This window comes from Peromyscus leucopus, chromosome 19 (genome assembly GCF_004664715.2).
Source record: "Peromyscus leucopus breed LL Stock chromosome 19, UCI_PerLeu_2.1, whole genome shotgun sequence".
NCBI lineage: Eukaryota > Metazoa > Chordata > Mammalia > Rodentia > Cricetidae > Peromyscus > Peromyscus leucopus.
The window spans coordinates 24,994,860-25,021,456 of record NC_051079.1 but is presented as its reverse complement, the minus strand read 5'-3'; the positions used below and the strand labels follow the sequence as shown (position 1 = coordinate 25,021,456).

At 43.0% G+C, this 26,597-nt stretch overlaps 1 protein-coding gene across 2 annotated transcripts in view; it reads left to right on the top strand.

The window, feature by feature from the left end:
* The first annotated feature begins 4,923 nt into the window (after positions 1–4,923).
* The window catches only part of Dnajc18 (DnaJ heat shock protein family (Hsp40) member C18), a 43,082-nt gene continuing 21,408 nt past the window's right edge, over positions 4,924–26,597 (top strand). Inside the window, exons 1-4 of one of the 2 annotated variants that reach the window (XM_037197076.1) lie at positions 4,924–5,063; positions 8,774–8,860; positions 10,740–10,926; positions 14,284–14,429. In XM_037197076.1, coding sequence (XP_037052971.1) covers positions 8,821–8,860; positions 10,740–10,926; positions 14,284–14,429 — 373 coding nt within the window. In that variant the 5' untranslated portion in view covers positions 4,924–5,063; positions 8,774–8,820. Of the gene's footprint in view, positions 5,064–8,755; positions 8,861–9,367; positions 9,462–10,739; positions 10,927–14,283; positions 14,430–26,597 lie in introns of those variants that run through there. The other variant, XM_028886766.2, reaches the window with a different exon arrangement.

Below are 26,597 nucleotides of genomic sequence, written 5' to 3'. Positions count from 1 at the left end.
TCCAATTTCTTTTAAGATCTATGTTGCCCTCTCCCTTCCTTCCTACCTTTCTTCCTTCCTTCCTTCCTTCCTTCCTTCCTTCCTTCCTTCCTTTCTTCCTCCCTCCCTCCCTTCCTCTCTCCCTCCCTCTCCCCACCTCATATACATTTCTTAGTAGCATTCTAGCAACTTTGGTGTCTTCTCTCCTAGGCCAGACATGCCTGCGTGTTTCTACCTCTGTAGGTAGCTCTGAAAATTTGTGTGGTAGGGGGAGTTTTTGTTAGGTTTGATTGATACCTGTCTTTTTATTTACTAATTTAATTATTTTCGTGTGTGTGTGTGTGTGTGTGTGTGTGTGTGTGTGTGTGTGTGTGTTAGGATTAAAACTCAGCATTCTACTGCTAAGATAAATGCTCTGAGATATACTTTATATTTTGAGACAGTCTCACTGAGTTGTCCAGGCTAGCCTTGAATTTACTCTGAGTTAGGTGGACCTTGAATTTAACAATCTCTGGGTCTTAGCCTCCTGAGTATCTGGGATTACAAACCTGTGCAACCAGGTCCCAGCTTTACTTACCTAGGTAAGGTAGAAGCACTGGGCAACCACCTCAACAGAAGAAGCAGACTGTAATGGGTGACCAGTTATCCCCAACAGTGAATGGAATCAGCCATAAGATGGCTCCGTGGGTGCCGGTGCCTGGTGTGGGAGATCTGTACACTGTGTGAGGATGCATTGCTGTGATTGGTGCAATAAAAAGTTGAACGGCCAATAGCTAGGCAGGAGAGATAGGTGGGCCTTCTGGGCAGAGAGAGGACTCTGGGAAGAAGAAGGTGGGGTCGCCAGCCAGACGTGGAGAGGAAACAGGAGGTACAAGATGGAAGAGAGGTAACTCCATGTGGCAGAACATAGACTAACATAAATGGGTTAAGTTATAAGAGCTATGGGTTGGAGAGATGGCTCAGCGGTTAAGAGCACTAGCTGTTCTTCCAGAGGTCCTGAGTTCAATTTCCAGCACCCACATGGTGGCTCACAGCCATCTGTAATGAGATCTGACGCCCTCTTCAAAAAAAAAAAAAAAAAAAAAAAAGCTAGCTGAGACAAGCGTAACTAAAGGCCAAGCTTTCAAAATTAATAATGTCTCTGTGTCATTATTTTGGGGCTTGCTGTCCTGAAGAGAAAGCTTGCTACAGGTGCCTGCCACCAAGATTGGTGACCTGAGTTTAGCCCCCAGGACCCACAGGTGGAAAGAGAGAACCGACTCCTGCAGATTGTTCTCTTCTACAAGTACTCACACATAGAAACACACACATGCACAGACAAGCAAGAAATCCTTTTTAAATTAATTATTTAATTTATTTATTATTTATTTCATTTAACAGACTGGGTTTCTTCCGGTCCTGAGTTCCTTTCCAGCCCACATGGTGCCAGGCTGGCCTCGAACTCACAGAGATCCGCCTGGCTCTGCCTCCCGAGTGCTGGGATTAAGGCGTGCGCCACCACCGCCGGCGAAATCCTTTTTAAATTAATTGTTTAAAATTAAAATGTAGGCTGGGTGGTGGTGGTGCACACCTTTAATTCCAGCACTTGGGAGACAGAGGCCAGAGGATCTCTGTGAGGTCAAGGCCAGCCTGGTCTACACACTGAGTTCCAAGACAGCCAGGGCTATGTAGAGAGACCCGATATAAAATTAAAATAATAATAATAATAATAAGAAAGAAAGAAAGAGAAAAAAAAAATCTCCAGGAAAAAGAACATGAGAAAGACGCTCATTTTGACAAATGTGCTCAGGGCTGACAAAGACAAGTGTCCTTTGCCTGCCTCAGAGTAACCTGCCATCATTCGGTCCCGGCTATGGGACACTAGAAAGGTTTACAAGGGCAGATAACAGGGCTTCATACACCAAAGACTCACCCGATTTGCCCTGTTCAGCTGATACGTTTGTTTCTTAGAAACAGAATCAAGGATCTCAGGCACACTGTGACATCACTTGATTTTTTAAAATTTACTTTTATGTGTACGGGTGCTTTGCCTGCATACATGTCTATGATCCACTTGTTGCCTGTTCTCAGAGAACAGAAGGTGTCAGATTTCCCTGGAGTGACAGGTGGTTGTGAGCTGCCTTCTGGGTGCTGGGAGTCCAACCCAGGTCCTCTGCAAAAGCAGCCAGTGTTCTCAGTGGCTGGGCCTTCTCTCCAGCTCTGCGGCATCCATTTCTAAAAAAGAGAGGGAAAACGGAAATATATGTTTTCTTAGGAATAGCTATGTGCTACTGTGGTGTTAGTTTGGAAAGAAAAGGGAATAGTTGTATGTGTGTGTCTGCAGAGTATTTAACTTAGAACCCAAAAAGAATATCATGTACTTAATCTGCAAAAAAAAAAAAAAAAATGCCATTTTCTTCTGCCTTAAACTTCACAAAATGGTATGAGAGAGCGAGAACAAAAAGTTTCATTCTCCCCACCCCCATCTCATTAAAACTATAAAAAATTATCTTTTCTCTCTTTTTAAAGATTATTTTTAGATGTATGGGTGTTGTGTCTTCATGTATGTCTGCACCATGTGCAGTGCCCACAGAGGTCAGAAGAAGTCAGATCCCCTGGAGTTACATATGGGCGCTGGGACTCAAACAGAGGTCCTGTGGAAGAGCAGTCAGTGCTCTTAGCCACTGAGCCATCTCTCCACCTCAACCCCCTCAAAACTATTAGAATGAAAGTTTGAAAAGATTGAGTTTGATTGGAGAGATTAATCCAAGAATTTGGGAACAGAGGCAGCAGATCTCTGAGTTCAAGGCCAGTCAGCTCTACATACCTAATTCTAGGCCATCCAGGGCTACATAAAAAGACTATCTCAAAACAAACAAACAAACAAACAAAAAAACCCAGGTAGTGGCGACTCATGCCTTTAATCCTAGGACTTGGGAGGCAGAGCAGAGGATCTCTGAGTTCGAGGCAAGTCTGGTCTGCAGAGTGAGTTCCAGGACAGCCAGGGTTACACAGAGAAACCCTGTCTCAAAAAACAAAACAACAACAAACAAACAACAATGATGATGATGAAGAAAACCAGCTTTACACTCATAATCTTAACACTCTAAGGGGCTTGGGCAGGAGAATATTAAGTTGGAGGCCAGCCTAGAGCTACATTGTAAGTCCATGTCTAAAGAAAAGGGCCAGAAGATATGGTTCATCGGTTAAGAATACTTGCTGCTCTTCCAGAAGACTGGAGTTACATTTCCTGAACAAAGGTCATGCATGCATCCACAACCATCTGTAACTTCAGCAATCTGACCCTCTTTTCTCTGCAAGCACTCTTGTGTGTGCACACACCGACACATACCATCTAAAAATTAAAAGACAGGGGGTTGGAGATATGGCTCAGTGGTTAAGAGCACTGGCTGCTCTTCGATGGGACCCAGGTTCAATTCTCAGCACCTCAGGTGGCAGCTCACAACTGTCTGTAACACCAGTTCTAGGGGACCCAACACCCTTACACAGACATACATGCAGACAAAAGACCAATGCACATAAAAGAAAAATAAATTTAAAAAGATTTAGAGACAGCACACATCTTAATCCCAGTACTCCAGAGGCAGAGACAGGAGGACCTCTGAATTCAAGGCCAACAAGTTCTGGCCAGTCTGGCTGCACAATGAGACACTGTCTAAAAATAATCCTATTCTAAAAAGAAAAGATGAGTAGGAGCCAAAGACAGTCTCAGGTGACTCCAGGCAAGTCTTCAACATTCTGTGGACTTCCTTCTCTTTGTGTATTACAAGAATGAGCTGTACATGCCTTATTCACCTCACACTTTACTGGGCAGGAAGAATGGGGAAAGGTACTTGGGAAGCAAGACTGATCAACAATTGTAGCAGACGGCCTGGGGTACCACCTCCCAGACCACAATTCAGAGCCAAGGCATTTGTTCACAAGCTATGGGCTGCTGAGGACACGTGGCTGGCTGATGGTTGGCTGGTGGATGGAAGGGCCTCAGTTTTCCTTCTACATGATTGTATTCCCTTACTTGTTGCAGAAACATTCATTAATAATCATTTGATATATATATATATCTCACTGTCTCAGAGCCCATTTCCTGGAGTACTCTTCATATATATAATATATACATATATATTATGTATATATACTATAAATACTATAGTATTTATTTATTTAATTTTGAAACAGGATCTCCTCTATCCCAGGCTAGCCTGGAATTCACAATGTAGCAGAAGATAACCTTGCCTGCACTCCCAGGCATAGATATGTACTACCATGCCCAGTGTCATGCAGTGTAGGGGACCAAACGCAGGGATTCATGCAAGTTAAACACACCACCAAACGAGTCACGTCTCTAGTCCTAACACTACAGTACTTTTCTTTCTTATGTGTACTTACATGTGTGAGTACACATATTTGTGAGTGGGAATGCACATGGGTGCATTTGCATGTAGAGGCCAGAGGTTGACAGGCCGTGTCTTCTTCACTCACTCTTCACCCTATGTATTCAGGCAGGGTCTCTCACCCTATGTATTCAGGCAGGGTCTCTCACTTGAACCCAGTCCCTCTTGGTATGGCCGGTCTAGCTATCCAGCTCACCTCAGGAAACACCCATCTCCTACTTGGCCAATACTGGGATCACAAGCAGACCCCCATGCCTACCCAGCTTTTATATGGGTGCAGGGGATCCCCAACTCTAGTCCTCAAGCTTATGTAGCAAGTACTTTTACCCACTGAGTCATCTATGACCCCATACTACATTATTATTTTTTTTTTTTAGAATTTTAGATATATTGTATTTAAATTGCACTTCCAAAAGCACATGCTTTACTATCCAGATACAGTCCAAAAAAAACCTATCACTGGCATAGAACTTTCCAGGTGACATAACAATGTCTAGAAGTCTTGAGTTCTGTTAGAATTGCTATCATTCTGCCATGGGCACTCGGTTCAGCTGCTTAGCATACTGGACTAATCAGGTCAAGGACATGGGTGGATTTCACTCTGGTTAACTCATATGACTTCTTCATTACAAAGCCACAAATTTTCCCCTGACTCTGGATAATGTACTACAAATGTGAGCTGTTAGTCATAAGGTATTTATATATGGGAGGGGGAGGAATGACCTGGTATTAATATCTCTGAGATTGCAAGGCTCTTACTCTGCTGCTGACACTGCAGTACTACACTAGCCGTGATGATGTTCCTGTTGCTAAGTAACAATACTCGGGGGAGGGGTCCAGGATGAACTCATTTAACACTAAATCCTGCTCTCAGCAAACTATGTTGGGGGGGGAGCCTTTGGTGGGATCCTATTTTGTATGTAAACACAAGAGTCCCGCTCTGACAGGAAATCCGAGTGCAGCCCTCTGCTGCTCCTGTAGCTTCCCTAAGCCTACATCTCTTCCTTGATGTCTAGACAACAGGATGGTGACCATTTACAAGACAACTTCCTCCCTTTTCTTATACAAGACTACACAGTTCTAAAGCAGGAAGCTGGCGCTCTCTCTCTCTCTCTCTCTCTCTCTCTCTCTCTCTCTCTCTCTCTCTCTCTCTCTCTCTCGTGTGTGTGTGTGTGTGTGTGTGTGTGTGTGTGTGTGTGTGTTAGAATGTCTTATTTCTTTGCTCACCCAATAAGAAAGCAAGCAACACACCAGCTCAGGTACAAAGGCCCTAACCAAAAGAAGGAAAATTTACCCAGTATCTTTCTTCTTTCAGGCCTGGATGGGGCAAACCTCACATCAGCATCTCTAAAAACAAATATTTTAAACGTGGTGGATAAAACTGATAGGAAACTGACTGCAGGCCCCCTTGCTCTTACTCTGGCACATATTTCCTAAAGCCAGGCTAGTCCTACTAAATTCTAAAACAAACAAACAAACAAACAAAAACTTGTGGTCCTGATTGCCAGCTACCTGGATTTGTGAATATTCTCCTTTTTCCTGCAACTTTCACACCTATTTCCTCTCTGAGAACTGGCTTAGAGATCCCAGTTCTCTTCCCTTGTTTCCCTCCAAGAAGTTTTTTTTTTTTTTTTTTAAGATTTATTTATTATGTATACAGTGTTCTGCCTACATGTTTGCCTGCAGGCCAGAAGAGGGCACCTGACTTCATTACGGATGGTAGTGAGCCACCAAGTGGTTGCTGGGAATTGAACTCAGGACCTTTGGAAGAACAGCCAGTGCTCTTAACCGCTGAGCCATCTCTCCAGCACCCCCAAGAAGTTCTTTTATTTTTATTTTTTAATTATGTGTATATGTGCATGTGTGAGTGGTTGTGCATGTGAATGCAGGTGCCCATGAAGGCCAGAAGAGGATGTGGGATGCCTTGGAGCTGGAGTTACAAGTGGTGACTTAGGATCCACCTGACATGGTGCTGGGACCTGACCTCTCCAGAACAGTACATGCTTTTAGCCTCGGAGCCGCTTCTCCAGCCCACCTCTAGGACTACTTTGCTCTTGCTACTGGTTGCTTTCCCTTGGCTCCTCCACCTCATGCAAACACAGATGTTGACTGACAGTAATGATTGCTGCTGCTAAGCGATTGGTGAATATAAGCAGCAACTGGCACAGAAGTGTTCTCAGTGTTGGGGTTTGGAGTTCTAAATTTGTCCAAGTGATAGAATCAGAAACAGATGAATCCAGAAATGTCAGTAGAGGCATAAAGGAGCCAATGGGTACATTTTCATGGTAATTATCTGAGAAGGTTGCAATGTCTACCACCCCCTTTTTTCTTTTTTCTTTTACTGGGAGGTTTCAGAGAATGGGGAGAGAGTGCTCCTCAGGAAGCCTCAGCTTTCCAATTTTGCCCAACACTCTTAAACCTAGACTCTGAACCCAAGTGATTTCATAATTCATGGTACTTCTCAGTCTAGCCAGAAACTTGTGAGTTGATGGTGCTCAGACATCTGTGATTGCGCCGTGCCCTGGGAATCCAAGGCAGTACACTATCTCAGCTGGCCATCTTCTAGAAGCAGGCTATCTACAATCCCCAAAGCAGAAAACCTTTTTATGGATAACCATCCGATGCATGCTCCTGATTGGGTCACTAGTGGACCCTTCAGGACAGGCTTCTGCCTTTTTGTTTGTGAGCCTAGCCTTGAACCACTGAGCCACCTCCCCTGCCCAGTTCCAGTCTTCTGTTAACATACTGGTACCTGAAATATATGAGCTGGTCATAGGCCCAGGGCCTCCGAGTTGGAACTTCAGCTTATCTCATGAGTTGGACGCTTTTGTCTTTAAGAGTATAACATAATCCACCTGGTTGTGATACACAGTCCTTCCCATACTGATTCACTTTGTCATACTTTTTTGTTTGAGACAAGGTCTCATTGTGTATCTCAGGCTGAACTCAAACTAGGATCCTCCTGCTTCAGCCTCCTGGGTGCTGGTACTACAGATGTGTTCTGCCACATTTTTTTTTTTTTTAAGACAAGGTCTCCTGTATCCCAGATTGCCTTGAACTCTTGATTTTGCTGTTTTCTCTCTTCTGCTGAGATAAACATGTGATTCACTATGCCTGACTTATCCTTTGATCATTTTTTGAAATCAGGAGTGGAAAGATCATTAGCTTTAGTAGTTGGAGCCAGGTGCTAGGACACAGGGGAAATCAGCTTCCTATCCCTTTTTGGTAATGTTATTCTTTTTTTCCCCTATTCATAGTAATAATAACTGCCAGATATACAGGCATGGAGACCTAGTTAGACATACTGGAAACTTTATGATGTGCCTAATACAGACTCTACATTGCTTGGGTTCAGGGCTAGGCATCCCCACGTTTACCTCATTTTCCCAACAGCCTAAGTAGCTGGTGGTTGACAGCAAAATTGAATTAGTTTTCTTGAATTAGATCTAAGTGAATTCCAGGTACTTTTTTTTTTCCAGATAATTTTCTGAAATCCTGATCATTTTGCCCTTTCGTAGACCTGATTTTTGACTTGGTGATTAGATTAGGTCTAGTGATTTCAACCTCATCACCTTCCTCTGAGGATGAGTACGGGAGTGAGGAGACCAGAGATTCCCCGGTGAATCATGTGAAAGAATTGCTTTGATTCTTTGCTAGACTCCGTGGGAAACACAAGGAACCCCTCCCCCATTTCCTCTTTACAAACCCCTTAGAGCTGGCCCTTCAGAAAACGGGCCAGAGACAGGACTGGGACAGAGGAGAGAAGCCTCAGAGGCTCATGAGTAGATGGGGATGAAGTAAAAACAAGGAATGGCAAAGACAGGGCTCTGATGCCAGTTCCCAAACTTACCCTCCCCATAATGGTCCCTCTGATACCTAAGGAGCTCGGATGGGAGGAACCCAAAACTACATTACGTTCACCCTACTTTTCTTTCTTTCTTTTTTTTTTGGGGGGGGGGCATTAAACTTCCTAGGGTTGAGTTTAGCCTTCCCCAAACCTATCTTTCTATCTCCAGGGCCTAGCATAGATTTTACACAGATAGGCACTGCTCGATTCTCAAGACGGACATTCCTGGGGGTGTAAATGTCGCCGGTTGGCCTACAGCGTGCGAAGCCGTTGCCCCGTAGGATCTTCGTATGTTGTCAGGATCAGGCAGGGGAGAAGCCACTATCCTCAGCTACAGATGAGTCTGAGTCTGAGTCAGAGCCAGCAGCCAGGCCGCCGAAACCAGCCAACTAAACCCTACAGTCCCCCCTCCAGGGGTCCAGCCGCTTCACACCCCTGCATCTCTGCGTCTCTCGCGCGGGCCCCGCTGGGACTTGTAGTCGCGTAGCTCCGCAGCCCACTCGGACTAAACTACAATGACCAGCGTGCCCCGCGCTCGGCGCCCCTTCTCTTTCAGCCTCCGGGACTTGAGAGGCTCCGCCGACCTGCTGACCGAAAACCGATATGGCGGCCACTCTGGGCAGCGGGGAGCGCTGGACCCAAGGTACCAGGTCCCCGACTGAAGGGTGGGACAAGGCAGCATTCGGAGAGATGAGGGATGCGGGGTCCTCGGATCTTAAGGCCGGGATCCTGGGCCAGATGGAGGCTTGTGGGAAGATGCTCAGCCTGAGCGGGGTTCGGGTAGGGCCCAGGGCAGAGGCCGGGGAACGCTGGCTCCGGCCGAGGCTGTGGTCGTCCGTCATCCGCTACGACTCGTTTCCTCAGAGCCCCCAGGCCCGCCCCGGCCATGCCCCATCCAGAGCCCGCGGCTGCCGGCCAGGCTTGACCTCCTGTGATTCGAAGGCTCGTAGGATGCTGAGTTCCGTAGCTTATCTGCCCTTTATGGATAACTGCTCTGCGTTAGGCCACCTGACTCTCAGTCCGGGTTTGAGCTTGTCCCTCAAGGCCTCATCAAGGCCAGTAGGCTGTCTGTCCTTTTCCACCCTACGGCCAGGCAGAAAGTTTGGATCCCAATACCTATCATGTGTCCTGCATTATGCTGATTCTGCAGGGGGAATTTGACAGACGCGGGTCCCCGAGCTCACAGAACTGTCAGTCCACTGAGAGAGTTTGACCGGTTAACAGCCTTTTACAAAACACAGCCAGTAAGTTCCTGGGTTACCCACAGCAAGGTTGGGGGTTTGGGTTGCACACTGACAAGGTACCCAAACACAGCTTGGGTGTCAAAAGAAGCTTCGTGGAGACAAACGTTACATGTAAAGATATGAAGGATACCTTAAAGGAAGAATGTCGAGGGGGTGCCACTGGAGGATCTTAAGTAGGAGAGAAAGATGTTTTTAAAGCCTTTCAGGTCTTCTGACAAGACCGGAGTGGCCGGTCCTCGCTGGCTTGCTCTGTACATTTTGTAGGTTCAGGACTTTCTGAATCCTCTTGCACTAAACTGTAATGTTTTTGTGGATAGGAATTGGTCTCACCTGTACAGCCCCTAATATGCCTAGCCCAGTGTCTTGGTTCATATTAATCCTACAAGTGTTCCTTTAATTTAAAAAAAAAAGATTTATTTTATCTTTAATTATGTGTATGTGGGGGAAGGAATATGTGTCTGGGAGTTCAGGTGCCTTTTGAGGCCAGAGGCATCAGATCCACCTGGAGCTGGAGTTACAAGAGGTTTGAGCTGCCATATGGGTGCTGGGAACCAAATTCAGGTCCTCTACAAGAGATCTTAACTGCTGAGCCATCTCTCCAGCTCCTGCAAATGCTAGTTTAAAAGAATTAAACTACTCCATTCCTTTTTGTTTGTTTTGTTTTGTTGTGGTTTTGTTTGTTTTTGAGACAGCATCTGTCTATGCTTTAAATTTTAAGGTAGGAGACATTGCAAGCAAAGTATTATTTTATGAGCAATGTCACCTCTGTCCATGCAGCACAAAGAAATGGGTCTCTCTCTACACTGCACTAAAGGCAAGGTATTGGGTAGAGATGCCTCACAAGCCCTTCTTTGTATCTAAGTTAAGAGCATTTGTTGAATGAGTACTGTAAGTATGGTGAACATTTGGGGCTTTGTGTTTCTGGCATTTAAAATTTGTTCTTGGGTACACACTGTATTTTCTGTGTAGTATCCCAGGGAAGATGTTTGTTGGAGTTTTAAATAGAAACTTTGAAATCTCCATGATGTCTTTAGTCATCTAAAGAAACTACTTCACACTTCTTTGCACTTATCTACAAGCTGCCTCACAGAGAGCTAAGGCAAGTAGCAAAACTGTAGAGCTGGGCATAGCAGCATATGGTTGTAATTCCAACACTGGAGAAGCTGAAGACCAAGGTTCATGGATTTGAGGCCCGCCATAGTGAAACCCCGTCTCAAAAAAAGTAAACCACAGTCTAAGTTGGTTTGAACTGGAGGTTGATTGGCTGTTGTTTTGCAGCTTACTTTGATGCCATTAGAAGAAACAAATACTCAGAAGACAGACGACCTGGCAGCCATGATCCCTGTGGTTGCTGTAACTGCATGAAGGCACAAAAGGAAAAAAAGTCTGAGAATGAGTGGAATCAGACCCGGCAGGGAGAGGGGAGCTCCACTTATACAGAGGAACAGCTACTTGGGGTACAAAGGTAAGCCTGTCGTACAGTGGTTCTCAACTTTCCTGATGCTGCAACCCTTTAATACAGTTCCTCAGGCTGTGGTGACCCCCATCATAAAATTATTTCCTTGCTACTTTATAATTGTAATTTTGTTACTGTTGTCTGGATATCTGAATCATATGCAGGATATCTGATATGTGACCCTGTGAAAGGATCATTCAAGCTCCAAAGGGGTCACGCCCCACAGGTTGAGAACTGCTGTTGTAGAAGGATTAAATAAGGGATTTTTATATAAAGTGCTTAGGAGAGTGTCTCAGGATGTGCTATGTAACTGCTGACCTGTGTCATCACCATTTTTCTTTAGGTTTGTTTATTATTTTCTGTGTGTAGATGTTTTCCATGCATGTATGTCTGTGTACCATGTGTGTACAGCCCTCAGAGGCTCAGGGCCTTGGATGCTGGAACAGGAGTTACAGGTAGGCAGTTTTGAGCCTCCATGTGGTTGCTGGGAATCAAACCCGGGTCCTTTGGAAGAGCAGCCAGTGCTCTTAATCACTGATTCATCTCTCCAGACCCCGTTATTGTATTATTGAAGGACACCAGCTTTTTGACTTCAGATGACAGACTGGGTAAGAGTGGAGCATTGGAATATGTGAGTTGTGTGGTTTGCTTTAAGAGAAGCCGAGAAAACAAAGTAAGAAGGCAGGGGCTGGGAAGGTAGCTCAGTAGTAGAGAGAGCTTTGCCTTGTATGCGTGAGACCCTAGGTTTGATCTCCAGTACATTAAAAAAAATTAAAAAGATGTCTTTTAGCCAGGTGTGATAATCTAGGTTTGTAATCCCAACTACCCAGGAGACTGAGAGCGGAGGTTTGAAAGGTTAAGCCCAGTCTGGACTACAAAGTTAGTTCAAGGCCACACTAGGCAACTAGGAAGACCCAGTCTCAAAATAAGAAAGTGGAAAGAGGGCTGGGGATGTAGTTCACTGGTGGAATGCCTGCCCAGCATCGCAAGACCCTGGGTCCCCGCCCCCCAGAACCACAAAACAAACAAACAAAAAAGAATCTAGAGGGTAGGCATGGTGGCATAAGTCTATTGTCCCAGAACTGAAGCTGAAGCAGGAATATCTGGGGTTTGAGACCCTTGGCAAAAAAAAAAAAAAAAAAGACCAAAACAACAAAACCCTACATAAGAAGGATAAAGGAACCAATACAAGAGTAGCTATAAATGAAATAGAAAATAGGAAACAATAGAGAAAAACCAAGAGTTAAATTGACTCTTTAAAATGTCAACAAAATTGAAGTAGTTTTAATTATACTGCCCAGGGGGGAAAACAATACTCAAATGACTAAAATCAGGAATGAGGCATGCCTGCTTGTGCAAACCTATAATCCTAGCATTCTGGAGCAGGAGGAATAGGCAACTTCCAGGGTGGCCAGAGCTACATAGGGAGCTGTCTGCTCCTCAACACACAGACATACACAAAATCAGGACCGAAAAGAGAGGACAGCACTACCCTTTTTTTATTATTAATTTTATTTTTATGTGTGTGGATGTGTGCACATGAGTGCAGATACCCACAGAGACCTGAAGAGGGCATCAGATCCCCTGGAGATGGAGTTATAGGCAGCTGGGAGCCACTTGATGTGGGTGCTGGGAACTATAGCGTAAGCAATCCTCTCTCTTTGTTGTTGTTGTTTGTTTGTTTGTTTCTATGTGCTGGGATTAAAGGCATGCACCACTATACTCTAGGAGACTTTGTTTTATTTGTTTTGCTTTTCCAAGACAGAGTTTCTCTGTTTAGCTCTGGCTGTTCTGGAACTCACTCTGTAGAACAGGCTGGCCTTGAACTCAGATTCACCTGCTTCTGCCCTGTGAGTGCTGGGAGTAAAGTTATGTACCACCACTGCCCAGCAGCCCTGGGAGACTCTGTCCAAGAAAAAAAAAAAAAAAAAAAAAAAAGGGAAGAGAGGAAAATCACATGGAGATGGAAGGGACCCAGAATAGCCAATACAGTTTTTAAAAGAGAACAAAGTTGGATGAGTAATGCTTTAAATTTTAAACTTACTTCAAAACTGCAACAATGAAGACCATCTGACAGATGTGAGGGCGAGCATGTAGCTCAGTGGAATAGGCTGAGAGTCCAAAAATAACCCTCGGTTGTTTATTGGCCCTTGATTTTTACTGTTGTTGTGTTTAGATAAGATTTCTCTGTAGATAGACTGGTTCCAAGACAGACTTATTCCCAGTAAGTCTTCTACCTCAACCTATCAACCACTGAGACTAGCTCTGGTTCATTCTTTGTTGACAAAGTGCCCAGACATTTTAATGGAGGAAAGAACAGTCCTCAGCAAATGTTTAGACAACTGAATATTCACATGAAAAGGACGAACTTGACCCTAGCCTCACAGACACTGAAAACCAATCAGGGCAGGTGTCGGGAGTGATGCTATTTTAAATCCAGCACTCAAGAAACAGGGGTGGGTGGATCTCGGTGAGTTTCAGGACAGCTAGGGCTACACTGTGAGACCCTGTTTCAGAAAGAGAGAAAGAGGGAGAGGAAGAAAGAAAATGTAATTTTAAAAATAAGATGAATAGTGAGAAAGGAAAACATCTGATGTTGATCTCTGGTCTGGGTACATACATACACACAAGAAGTCATTCTCCACTACATGGAGAGTTGGAACCCAGCCTGGACTACATGAGATTCTATCTGGAAAAAAATAAAAAAGACCAAGTATAGTATGTATGCTTTTAATCCCAGCACTTGGGAGAGAGACAGAGGCAATTGGATCTTTATGAGTTGGAGGACAGACTGGTCTACATAGAAAGTTCCAAGGCAGCAAGAACTACATGGAAAGACCCTGTCTCAAAAAAAAAAAAAAAAAAAAAAAAAAAAAGACCACTCCCCATCTCCCCGAAGTGAGAACCGCATAACAATTTTGAAAGATAGCCATAAGGGTAGATGTGAGAGCATACATCTATAATCTCAATGTGTGTGAGGAATGGAAGCAGGAGGATTAAGACTTCAAGGCCAGCCTTAGCTACATAGTGAGCTCGAGGCTGCCCTGGCTGCTTGAGATGCTGTCTTAAGAAAACCAAAGAAGAGAGCTAGCTAATTCTTCCAGCTTTGCTGTTCTTTGATGCCTTTCAGGATCTTAGCCTGAACTTTGACATAAAGGCTAACATATTTGTGCCCACTGATGTGAATATAGGAGGGGTGTGATGTCCTGAGGTCTGGGGAGGAAGACTTGAATGTTTCATAAATGGGTTCACTATTTCTCTTAGGTTTGTTTTGGGGTTCACAGGTTGGAGAAGTATTGTTTAGCTATTTAGTTATACAAATAGAGCCTCTGTAGATATACGTACTTTTAACTTTTTCCTTTTCAGAATCAAGAAGTGCAGAAATTACTATGAAATCCTGGGTGTTTCTCGCAATGCCAGTGATGAAGAACTTAAGAAAGCTTACAGGAAACTTGCCCTGAAGTTTCACCCTGACAAGAATTGCGCTCCTGGAGCAACAGACGCCTTCAAAGGTTTGCCCTTGAACTCACGTCTGTCTGCCCTTGTGGTGTTGGTGGTAGCGATTTTGTTTGGCTTCAAATATTATATTTATTTATCTTAGTAGGGGCACATGTGTGGAGGTCAGAGAACAACTTTTGAGAATCAGTTCTCTCTTTCCATTCTGTGGGTCCCAGGAATCAAGCTCAAGGTCATCAGGCTTGGCAGCAAGCACCTCTTACCCTCTGTCTTAGGATTTCTATTGCTATGAAGAGATGCCATGACATGGCAACTCTTATAAACGAAAACATTTAATTGGGGTGGATTACAGTTTCACAGGTTCAATCCATTATCATGATGGGGAGCATGGCAGGGTGCAGGCAGACATGGTGTCGGCTACATCTTGATCAAAAGGTAACAGGAAGTGGACTGAGACAGTGGGCAGTATCTTGAGCATATATGAGACCTCAAAGCCCTCCTCCACAGTGACACACTTCCTCCAACAAGGTCACATCTCCTAAAAGTGTCACTCCCTTTGGGGGCCATTTTCTTTCAAACCACCACACTCCACTCCCTGGCCCCCAAAGGCTTGTAGCCATATCATGAATGTTAAAATGCATTCAGTCCAGTTTCAAAAGTCCCCATATAGTCTATAACAGTCTCAAACTTATTTAAAAGTCTAAAGTTCAAAGTCTCTTCTGAGATTCATGCAGTCTCTTTTAAGTGTAATCCCCTGTAAAATCAAAATAAAAAAACAGATCACATACTTCCAACATATAATGGCACAGGATATACATTACTGTTCAAAAACATAGGGAAGGGAGCATTGTAACTAGAGTTTCCCTGCCTTGCCCACAGTCAGGACAAATCTCTGTCACCCGCCAGTCCCACAGCCACTCAGACCTAACCAAGTAAACACAGAGACTATATTGCTTACAAACTGTATGGCCGTGGCAGGCTTCTTGCTAGCTATTCTTATATCTTAAATTAATCCATTTCTATAAATCTATACCTTGCCACATGGCTTGTGGCTTACCGGCGTCTTCACATGCTTCTTATCGTGGTGTCGGCTGGCAGTGACTCCTTCCGCCTTCCTGTTCTCTCCATTTTCCTCTGTTAGTCCCGCCTATACTTCCTGCCTAGCCACTGGCCAATCAGTGTTTTATTTATTGACCAATCAGAGTAATTTGACATACAGACCATCCCAGAGCAGAGCATAGTAAGGAAATATTGGACCAAAGCAAGATCAAAAACCAGCTAAGTAAACTCCAAACTCTGCATCTCCATGTCTGTTGTCAAAATGCTCTTCAGATCTCCAATTCCTTTCATTTTTGTTGATTGCAACACACTTCTTTCTTGCGTTGGGCTGGTTCCACTCCCTGTTAGCAACTTTCCTCAGCAGGTATCCCAAAGCTCTGGCATTTCTAACATCTTGGATTCTCCAAGGCAATCCAGGTTTCACCTTCACATCTTCACACAATAGCCTCTATAGATGTCCATGCAGGGACATCCCTGACACATGCCTAGCCTCAGTAGCTTTCCTTAGTCTCAGAGGCAAATCCCACAACTCCTTTCTTCTATACTTAACTCTAAAGCCAGAACCACATGGCCAAAGCTGCCAGATTCTGCTGCTTGCTGAGGCTGGAACATGGTCCCTTTGTTCAATTACATCTTCACCAGCTTTCTGGTTTTGATTGTTAACCTTTACTGCCTAAGCTTGGCTGTCCTTGAACTTGCTCTGTAGACCAGGCTGGCCTCAAATTCAGAGATCTGTCTGCCTCTGCCTCCTGAGTACTGGAATTAAAAGAGTTACAAGACAGGGTTTCTCTGTGTAGCTTTGCGCCTTTCCTGGAACTCACTTGGTAGCCCAGGCTGGCCTCAAACTCACAAAGATTCGCCTGGCTCTGCCTCCTGAGTGCTGGGATTAAAGGCATGCGCCACCACCGCCCGGCAGTTTGATACATTCTTATCAACTGATGATTAACACTATTCCCTCCTGCCTTCATGTACTTACATTGATTTTTTTTTTTTTTTGGAAAAAGTTTTGCGCTTTTTTTGTTTGTTTCTTTGTTTAATAACATCTTTTGTGGGGTGGAGAGTTGGCTCAGCAATTAAGAGTACTTTATTATTTTATGTGTATGAGTGTTTTGCCTGCATGGCTCATCTGATTCCCTTTGAAGCCAGAAAAGGGCATTGGATCTCCTTGGATTTGAGTTACAGATGGTTGTGAGCCACATTGTCGATGCTGGGGATGGATCCCTATACCAAGTTTGAGGGAATATGGATTGAGGGTCATAAATACATTTTCATTTCTTAGATTCAAAATGTTTTATAATCAAAGCTAGAATTATTAACCGACCAGGCAGTAATGGTAAAAGAGGCATTAAAAGGATGATAATGAGGGCCGGCTGGTGGTAGCACATGCCTTTAATCCCAGCACTTGGGAGGCACAGCCAGGTGGATCTCTGTGAGTTCAAGGCCAGCCTGGTCTACAGAGTAAATTCCAGGACAGGCACCAAAACTACACAGAGAAACCCTGTCTCAGAAAACCAAAAAAAAAAAAAAAAAAAAAAAAAAAGATAATGAACAGAATTATTTGCAAAGCCACAAGAAAACCATTTAGGACAAGTTTCTCTGGAGGAACTATGTGTCCATGCATTATCCAGTGTGGAAGGATCAGGACAAGCAGGGTATCCAGAAGGCAATGGCACATCACTAGTCTCATATTTACTATCCTTGAGGGCAGGAAGCATAATTTGTAGATCCCAAAGATATATATGTTTGTTAACAGAGGTAATAGTTATTCCACCAGGGGAATCAGCAAATCAAAGCATGTTGGATAAGCAAAAAATAACCAGTAACTGGGGAAGCAGAATCAGTGTGAAAACAGATGGGCAATGATCAGAAACACCTCGGTATATAATATTATCACATTCCCGATAGAACAAATACTCACTGCTCTCTCCTCCCATAAGATCCACAGCATCGGCTATAACTTTAACAGAAGCGAAGTCCCACGTTGTAAAATGAAAAATAGGAGGATCAGGTAAATAAGCCCAGTATGTGGCTGCATCACAGCCAGGAAGAGCAATAGACCTCAGTTGTAATTAGAGATACCCCAGCAAAAATCAGATTTTCTGGTGTGCACAGCAGCGCCTAAGTTTCAATCAAACTTTCAGTACAATTGCTGAGCGACTTCAGTTTTCCCCAAGTTGGTACTGGCTGCTACCCGGAAGCCAGGGCGGGAACACCAATGAAGTTTGTTAAGAGCCGAGCCAAAGATTCAACTGAGCAAGATGGAGGAGGAGTGCCTGTTTGCGCAGAGGCAGGGGGAGGATCACGAGTGTTGTCTGCTGAGTCGAAGTGTGAGAAAGTGGTGTGGTGGATCAGAGGCAATTCCACAATAAGGCCTGATGAGTGGATCCCGGATCAGATAAGTGAGTCTGCATTCTGTGGAAAAACACAAACATACCCTCAACCCAAAGCTGCCAATATATCGGCACCTTGACAGGTTCCTGTGAGCAAATCACGCCATTTTACCAAAGGTTTTGGGGAAACGGAAGACTCAGGCCCCCAGTGTCTTAAGAACATAGGGGAAGTCCCCACTTCCTCTCTGCTGAGATGATTTAGAACAAAGAGTGGGTGGGGAGTGGTATTTAAGTTCACCTCTTGTAACCTAAAAACACATGCTTTAAGGGTCTGATGAGCTTTTCCCACAATGGCCTGACCCTGTGTGTTATAGGGAATACCCATAGTATGTTTTATATTAAATGTCAAACAAATTTGTAAATGTCTTACTAGTATAAGCAGGAGCATTGTCTGTTTTTAGCTGTTGTGGCATACCCAAATATGAAAAACAAAAAAATGTTGAAACATATCTTTTGTAGCCTCTCATTGTACAGAGGCGACAGTGATATGGGAGAAGGTATCCACACACATGAACAATAGAAAGTTTGCCAAACGGAGGAACATGAGTAACATCCATTTGCCAGAGATTGTTAGGCCCGAGTCCTGGGGATTTACTCCCATAGGCAGAGAATGATAGGTTTCTGGACAAATGGCACATGGACAGACCATTTGCCAGACAGCCTCCCTTGTTAGAACAAGTTGATAGCATAGGAGTTTTGATGATGAATTTTATGACTAGCAACAGCTTGTTCTACAGCTGATCAAACATAGGGCCTCATAGCAGGATCAGCCAGCCAATTACTCACTGTCCAGGACCCCTGCAGATTAGAATGTGTCCAGAAACGACTTACAAAGTATGGGAGGTTCTAGTGTAAAAAAAGTTTGTAATTTAGGTAAGAGTGAAGATGTAATGGATTTGTTTAGAGCCAGAGTAGCGGTTTCAATAGTCAGGAGAAGTTGGACTACATATTGTTGATAGACCCCAGATCCAGGGTACTACTTTCTCGGTTGGGTGCCCCAAGAACCCAGACTCCAGTCCACTTGATGCAAACAGCAAGAGGTTTATTGATGTGGCTGTACAGTTGGGCTACTCTCCTCCCAAGAGCAAGAGTCGTGCCTACTGCAGCCACATGGGTACTTTTAAAGGAAAAACCCACAAAAGCCATAAGATTACAATTCCCATACAATTTTGTTTCGATTGATTTATGTCTAGAGGCTAAGTTCACAAGATCATGGCCTGATCACAGGGTGGGTACAGTCACACCCGCATGCACATTCTTCCCGAAACCTCAAAGGGGGTATCAGGGTGGGAGTGGAGTTTACACAAAGGTTACAGTGGTCTTTCCTGGAACACCTGCAATTATCCCAGTCACAGTTGAGCACATCTTTTTTTTTTTAATTAATTAATTTATTTTTTAAATTACACTCATGATATTAATCACATTTGTGGTATTCATAGATTACATTCGCACTATTCATTTTTATATATATTTATATATATAATTATATATATATATATATATTTAATTTTAAATGTCGAATGTCATTTCTTGAAGGGGTAGGAGGTCTTAATTACAGGCTTACAGCACAATGGGAGGACCCCGGAGGGCAGAAGTTCGCTACTGATGTTTTACAATCTTGCATCTAAGCTGTTAACGCCCATTATTCAGGATACACATACAAGGAACTTCTCTTAAGCATTCAGGAGGGTGGAACCTGGCAGGGAATTAGCATTGGGAGGATATCAAGGTCAAGGTCCGCAAGCAAGGCAACAGCTACCCAAAACGGGGGCCAGGGCCCTGCAGGTCCCCCTTTTATTAAAAAATGAGCTTCTGACTTGAGTTGCGTGGGACGTCAGCAGGTCACCTTACCTGTCATGGAGATGCCTGCCCAGGCCACACAGGTGCTCTGTCTTAGGTTGGTGAGTGCCCCCAGGAATTACCCATCTCTGAATACTCATTATCATACCGGCTCAATCGTGTGTGAGCTGCATGGTTAGTTGCTGCCAAAGATTTCAAAGTGGCACTGGGCTTGCAATCTGTGTGTTCGATACAGAAAAGACCAACAGAAGTCCTATCTCACCCATAAGCCAGTAGGCTAAAGGCAACTGAGCCATTCCCTTCCTTATCGAGCCATACTGTACGTTGGAGTCCTTGTAAGATAGTATCCCAAAAGCAACTGGAACTTGAGTTGATAAATTTATAATTTTCAAAGCCAATCGAGATGTATATAACTACTGAATTAAATTTATCATGCCAAATAGAATGGAAGATTAACTAACTGTAGTAGCTACTTTTGTTGCCAGGGTGTCCACTGTGCTAGCTGTAGTAAGCAATTATGAAATGGTAATCCCAGAAACAGTAGTAGCGTGTGTGCCATTGTTATAACAACAACAGCGGCAGCAGCAATGTCAAATTCTCTTCTGGATTGTGTGGACATCCACTGGCATGGATATAACTCCAGGAACACGAACTGCCAAGGCCGTTTTTTTTTTATCCGAGCATGACTTTGGCTAGCAGCTCTTCTGGAGAATCCAATCTCTTACATTAATGTTTGCCAAAGCTGGCCATATTGGGCTCTCAATCTCCATTGGCATCAGAAGGGTAGATTTTTTTCATGATGATCCATTAGGTCTCTGTCATGTTGGGCTTCAGCAGCAGCCACAGGGCACGTTCAGTGCTTAGGAATCCAAAGAGGAACCTCATTGTCCTGAGGAAAGACATAAACCAAACTCAGGGGCCACACCAACACTAGATCAGGTCTCCTCCACGTGCTAGTAGAAAGATCCTTCCATGAGGCATCTCTTAATAGAAATCTCTTTACATTGTTACATTGTGGCAGGGGTGGTTGGGTAATGGCTGAGTCAGTTTGCCCTTAGAACTAGCTTTTTAGTTCCTCATTCTCCTGGGGCTTGGGGGGTGTAAGCCTGAAGGGTTAGGGTCTTTCATTGTGAATCAGAGTAAAGAGTAAAAGGACAGTTTTGTGTTTTAGTGAAAGCAAAAATTACAACAATTAGTTCTGTCCTTTGTGGAGAAATTTCAGAAGTTTCTTGAGTAAAGATTCCATCATTAATAATAGTCACAGCCTTGCCTTTTGCTGATCATCAGTAAAGACTAGAGCTGCATTGGGCAAAGACTCAGTAGAACAGTATAAGGGAAAAGTAACCTGTTGGTTTTTTAAGGATTGCTATAAAGGGTGACTAGGCAAGTCATAAAAAATCTGGCCTGTAAAATCAATTAGCACAATCTGCCAAACTTCTGAATGTAAGAATCATTCAGTCAGTTGTTCATTATTATAAGGCACTATGATACTAGAAACATCCCTACATATTATTTCCTTACTGTGCTTGCATCCTTTGGAAATCACAAGGGCCACCAGAGTAACATAGGAGGTAACAGTTTTTCTAGGAGTGACAGGTAGATGGATCCATTCCAAGGGACCCTTCTGCCATAGCACACCCATGGGTGTATGAGCAGTAGGCAATACTATTAGATCCCATAGTTCTCATGGTTCATTCAGTTTTGTCCTCTGTCTGTTTATTAATAGCCTGCTACACAAATGGCAGTGCATTTTTTCTTCATCAGTTAAGGAACGTGGAGACCTAGGGTTGGAATCACCGTTGAGAATATCAAACAAAGACTTAAGCTCCTCAGTGGTTAACTTAAGAAAAGGACAAATCCAATTAACTTCTAAAATGTTTTGAAAATCATTAATTCTGAAGATGCTCAAGTTAAAATGACTGCTTAAATTCAAAGCAACATGTGTCACAACATCTGTAATGAGATCTAGTACCTTCTGCTTGCAGAATAATGCAAGCAAACACTGTAAAATAAAAAAAAAACAAAAAAAAATAAAAAAAAAAAAAAAAAAAAAAAAAATGCAAATCAAGATTTAAAGGTTGATGGTCCATGTTATCGGAGTAAATAATTCTCCCTAAATAGAAGACAGGTGGTTCTACTATATTTTCTCAGGAGCAACTGACAGGTCAAAACTGGTGAGTTGACTAACAGTAGTTTGTAAGACATTTTGTAAGAAAGCTCCATCTGGGTGAGCTAAAAGATTATCATCCATATAATGGACCAGATATATGTCTGGATAAGTGAGTCTAACTTTTCTAAGTGCCAAATCAACAAATTTTTGGCATAATGTAGGACTATTCTTTATTCCTTGGGGAAGAATTTTCCAATGAAAGTGTCTATAAGGCTGCTCTAAATTTACAGAGAGAAAACTAAAAGCAAATCTTTTTCTATCTACAGAAGCAAGGGGTGTAGAGAAAAAAAAAACAATCCTGTAAATCTGTAGCTATTATATTATACCCTTTGGGGACCATAGCAGGAGAAGGGAGGCCAGGCTGAAGGACTCCCATGGTTTCCATGGTTCGATTGATTTTTCTGAGGTCCTATAATAGTCTCTATTTTCCTGATTTAAAAAAAAAATTGTAGCTGGCCGTGGTGGTGCATGCCTTTAATCCCTGCACTCAGTAGGCAGAGGCAGGTGGATCTCTGTGAGTTCGAGGCCAGCCTGGTCTACAGAGTGAGATCCAAGACAGGCTCCAAGCTACACAGAGAAACCCTGTCTGGAAAAAACAAAAATAAACAAACAAACAAAAAGAATTGTTTTGCAATGACCCCAATTAAAAATCCTAATACTGGAGCTAGAGAGATGGCTCAGAGGTTAAGAGCACTGGCTGTTCTTCCAGAGGTCCTGAGTTCAATTCCCAGCAACCACATGGTGGTTCACAACCATCTATAATGAGATCTGGAGCCCTCTTCTGGCATAAAGGCATACATGCAAAAAGAACACTGTATATGTAATAAATAAATAAATTGTAAAAAAAAATTTAAATGTTTAAAAAAAAAACAAACAACAACAACAAAAATCCTAATACCCTAGGCCATGTCTATTCTGTTTATTTTTTTTGGTTCTATTGGCTATAATCTTCCTTGGCCATTTTTTTTCTAATCCCTTTTGGGGGTCATATCCCATTTGTAACATCTGAAAAGAGACAGTTTTGTTAGGGCTTACCAAAAGGAGGCCCATTTGTTCCAGAATACCACATCCGAATAAAGCGAAGGGGAGTGCTGGAATTACGGAGTTAAAGGGAGTAAAAGTTCCCAGTGTAGGCTTGTGAGGTTTTAGCACTTGAGGGGCCTGTCCAATTCCATATCAAATGGAATATGTATACCAATTTGCCAATCTTCCTGCTATATAAGAGATATCAGCCCCTGTATCCACAAGCCCATGTATTTCTTTTTCTTGTATTTTTAACGTTTTAAAAGGCCTTGACCACTGGGTGGTGGTGGCACATGCCTTTAGTTCCAACACTCAGGAGAGCCAGGCAGATCTCTGTGAGTTGGAGGCCAGCCTGGTGTACAGAGCAAGATCCAGGACAGGCACCAAAACAACACAGAGAAAACCTATCTAAAAAAAAAAAAAAAGGCCTTGACCTTTTTACTTCTTGTAACCAAAATACGTGATCCTGTGAGCCAAAGCCTTAGTTACCCTCTGTGGGATATTCAAAGCCGAATGGCCTTAAGAAAAGCAGGATAAGATTAATAATTGAGCAGATCTCTCACCAGAATGAATCTGTATGGTTTTTACTGATGCTTGAATCCTGACCTTGATTTCCCCTATTTAATCAGAGTCGATGATCCCAGGAATAGCACGGGTCCCTTGAAGAGAAGTTGAATTTCTACCTAGAACTAATCCCACTTGACCAGGGAATAGAGGTCCATAAACTCCTGTACGGATGGTTACATTCGGAATGTCTGGGGGTTATATGACTGAGGTCGTGGAACCTAGGTCCAGTCCTACACTCCCTGGGGTTGTCTGGTGTAACTGTTGGATTGTCCAATGTCGTCCTGGAACAGGAAGGGATTGATCACTGTTGTCGCATTATTTGAGGGACCTGAGGCTGGCCCCTCTGGAAGTTTCCTGAGGGGAAAGCAGGAGGCTGTGCTAAATTACCTCCCTGAGTTATCATAGGCCCCCGAGGTGGTAGGGGGGTCCCATTTTTAAGAAATTTAGATCTACAATCTCTTTGCTAATGAAATCCTTTCTGGCACCAAGGACAGAGGAAATCTGGAGGATTTTTAATTGGTCCAAGCTTCATATTAACAGGAGAAGGCTGAACAAGTCCTCCTTGATTTTCATTAGAACACTGTCGCTTGTATGTCCTTTCTGACCACAGGAAAAACAAGCCCTCCCCCCATTCCCTGGTGGGGCTGCCTCTGAGGGATTGAGTAGTTGTTTTACCTTGGAGGACAGCAGCAGTAGCTTTGCGCTGAGCAAAAGAGGAGCTGAAATCAACACAAGCCTTCAAATCATCTGGAGTAGTTCCCAGTCCTCTAACAGGTTTTTACAATGTCTTGCAGGCATTCTTGGCTTTCTCATAGGTCAGTTGTTTAATAATTATTTCTGTAGCCTGTTCCTGAGATAGGATTTTCATCACAGCATCAGTGAGCTCATAAGTGCAAATAAGTGAGCAAATAAGTGACTCATAAGGTTCATCCCCTTTTTGTTTTATATTAACCATCCCCTGGGAAGAAATATCTGAAGTAGGCAAATTTTTCCAAGCAGCAATAACCAAATCAGAAATTAAAAGCAAAACCTTTTTACGTATTTTTAGCTGTTGCCTAGGATCAATCCATTGGCCTACTCCCAATAGCATAGAGAGATCTATATCCTCTTCTCTCTTTCTGATACCAACTTCCTTTTTTGCTTCTTCCTCATATTCTATCTTCCATAATAAGAAGTGTCCTGGTTAGGCACATTTTAGCCAATTGGTGCCAATCATTAGGAGTCATCCAGTAAGTACCAAAATTCTCCAGAAGTGTTATAACATAAGGTGACGTGACACCATAACCAGCAGCAGTCTCCTTCCATTCTTAAAGAGCTTGTGAGGCAGTGGTTCCCATAAAGGTTCAGCATTTTCATCCTCTTTGTCCCCATAAATAACAGGGAAGCATCTTAAAAGAGGATCTCCAAAGAAAACTGCTTCTTGGGCAGTGCCAGAAATAACTAAGAGTCCTGTGCTATGATGTTTAAGTTTCCCTCTTTTCTTTTTTTTTTTTTTTTTTTTTTTTTTTTTTTTTTTTTTTTTTTTTTTAAGTTTCCCTCTTTTCTTTCTAAGAGGAGGAACAGATGGCTTGTTATAAGGTGGAGGCCAATCTTTATCATAATCTTTTGTAGCTTCTTTTAAATCAGAGGCATCATGAGGCTCTAAAAGCTCCTTAGCATCCTCAGGGTCAGATTCTTCTGAATCATTATTTAACAGATCAATTAAATCTCCATGCTCTAATAAAGGAGGCTTAGAAGGACATTTTAATGGGAACAGGAGTCTCAATAGTTCATACCCTTTAACAAGAGATTCTTTTGGAACATTGTCAGGGAGATCTGTCCCTTCTTCTGCAGACAGGCTTTGTTTAATAAGTCCCCACAAAGAAAATGCTTGAACAGGCACCTCTTCAGGGCCATGTTTAGTGTACCAACATCTTATATCTTTTCCAACTTTTTTTCAAACTTCTAAGTCTAAAGTTCCGTGGTCTGGAAACCAAGGACTAGTCTTTTGTACAAACTGCAAAAATTCTGACAAACTGTGTTCCTGGACTTTAATACCTTTCTTTTTAGGGAATATTTAAGGATATCAATATATATTTGTCTCTCAGAGGAGTTAGTCTGTCCCATTTTTATACTCCTTGCTTCTCACTCTTCTTATATCAAGAGGTCCTGCAGCGGCCTTAGTGAGGTCTTTTTTCACAGCTAGCAGGGAACTTACCCTATCTCCAGATCCTATGTTAGGGTGCCAGTTGCCAGAGTCCAGCTCTGGATAAGGGCAGGGTCTGAAGTGGGTAGATGTAAGAGCAGCAATGGAGAAATCAAACACAGGACACTTCTTAGTTTCATTTCACAGGAGATAGACAGAGAGGAAGCGCATCTCGGTATGGCAAGACCTCCTCTGATAATCTGCATCTCCCACAGGCTTTATTCATACACAAAATCATTTCCTCATAGACTTTAATCATTGATTAAAAGTCTTTTCAGGCTTCATACTTTTTCTAAAGTCTTCCGTGATTACATAAGCATATCAAAGTAAAAGAAACAATGAACAAACAGCAAGTTTCATGAGAACTACAATCTAGCATCATTATAAAATCAATTCTTTTAACTCAATATCTTTCCCCTTAAAATTGGTGTCATAAAGCCTTGCAGTCACAGAACTATGAGACAGGATGTCTCTATTTAAGTTTGACTAAGTTAATAGATCAGAAGTTATTTCCTACCACCTGTTATATCAAGCTTCTCCTGTATTAGCCTATTAATCTGCTATAATGAATATCTGATCTTTCTATGGAAATCTAATTCCTCGGTTCCTTGTTTAAATTCCTTCTTTTATATCTGGTATAAGACCACCATCCTTTCCCTTGACCTCTGAAATACAATGCTCTTCTCTTCATTCTTCCTACAATCAGAGAAGTCCTGATCTGACAAGTCTGCTCAGGAAACCAGGCAGTTCACTGAGCCAGAATGTTTCTCTTTGTGTCTCGGTCATAAACTCCTGTTTCAATATGGTCTCTGTCTTTATCACAATCCTGCAAAGAGTCAGAGAACATCAAAATTCCTAGAACTGCTTACTTTGCCTTCGGGTGGGTACCAAGGCTTGTCAAAATCTTTTCCTGTCCATACTAGTTCCGTGTTTCTGAGGTAAAACATGAAAGCCTAATGATTGTGTTATAGTTTGTCAGCTTCTAAAATTTCCCTGTTTTTCTTCTTTAATGATTTTTTTCCAAATCCTA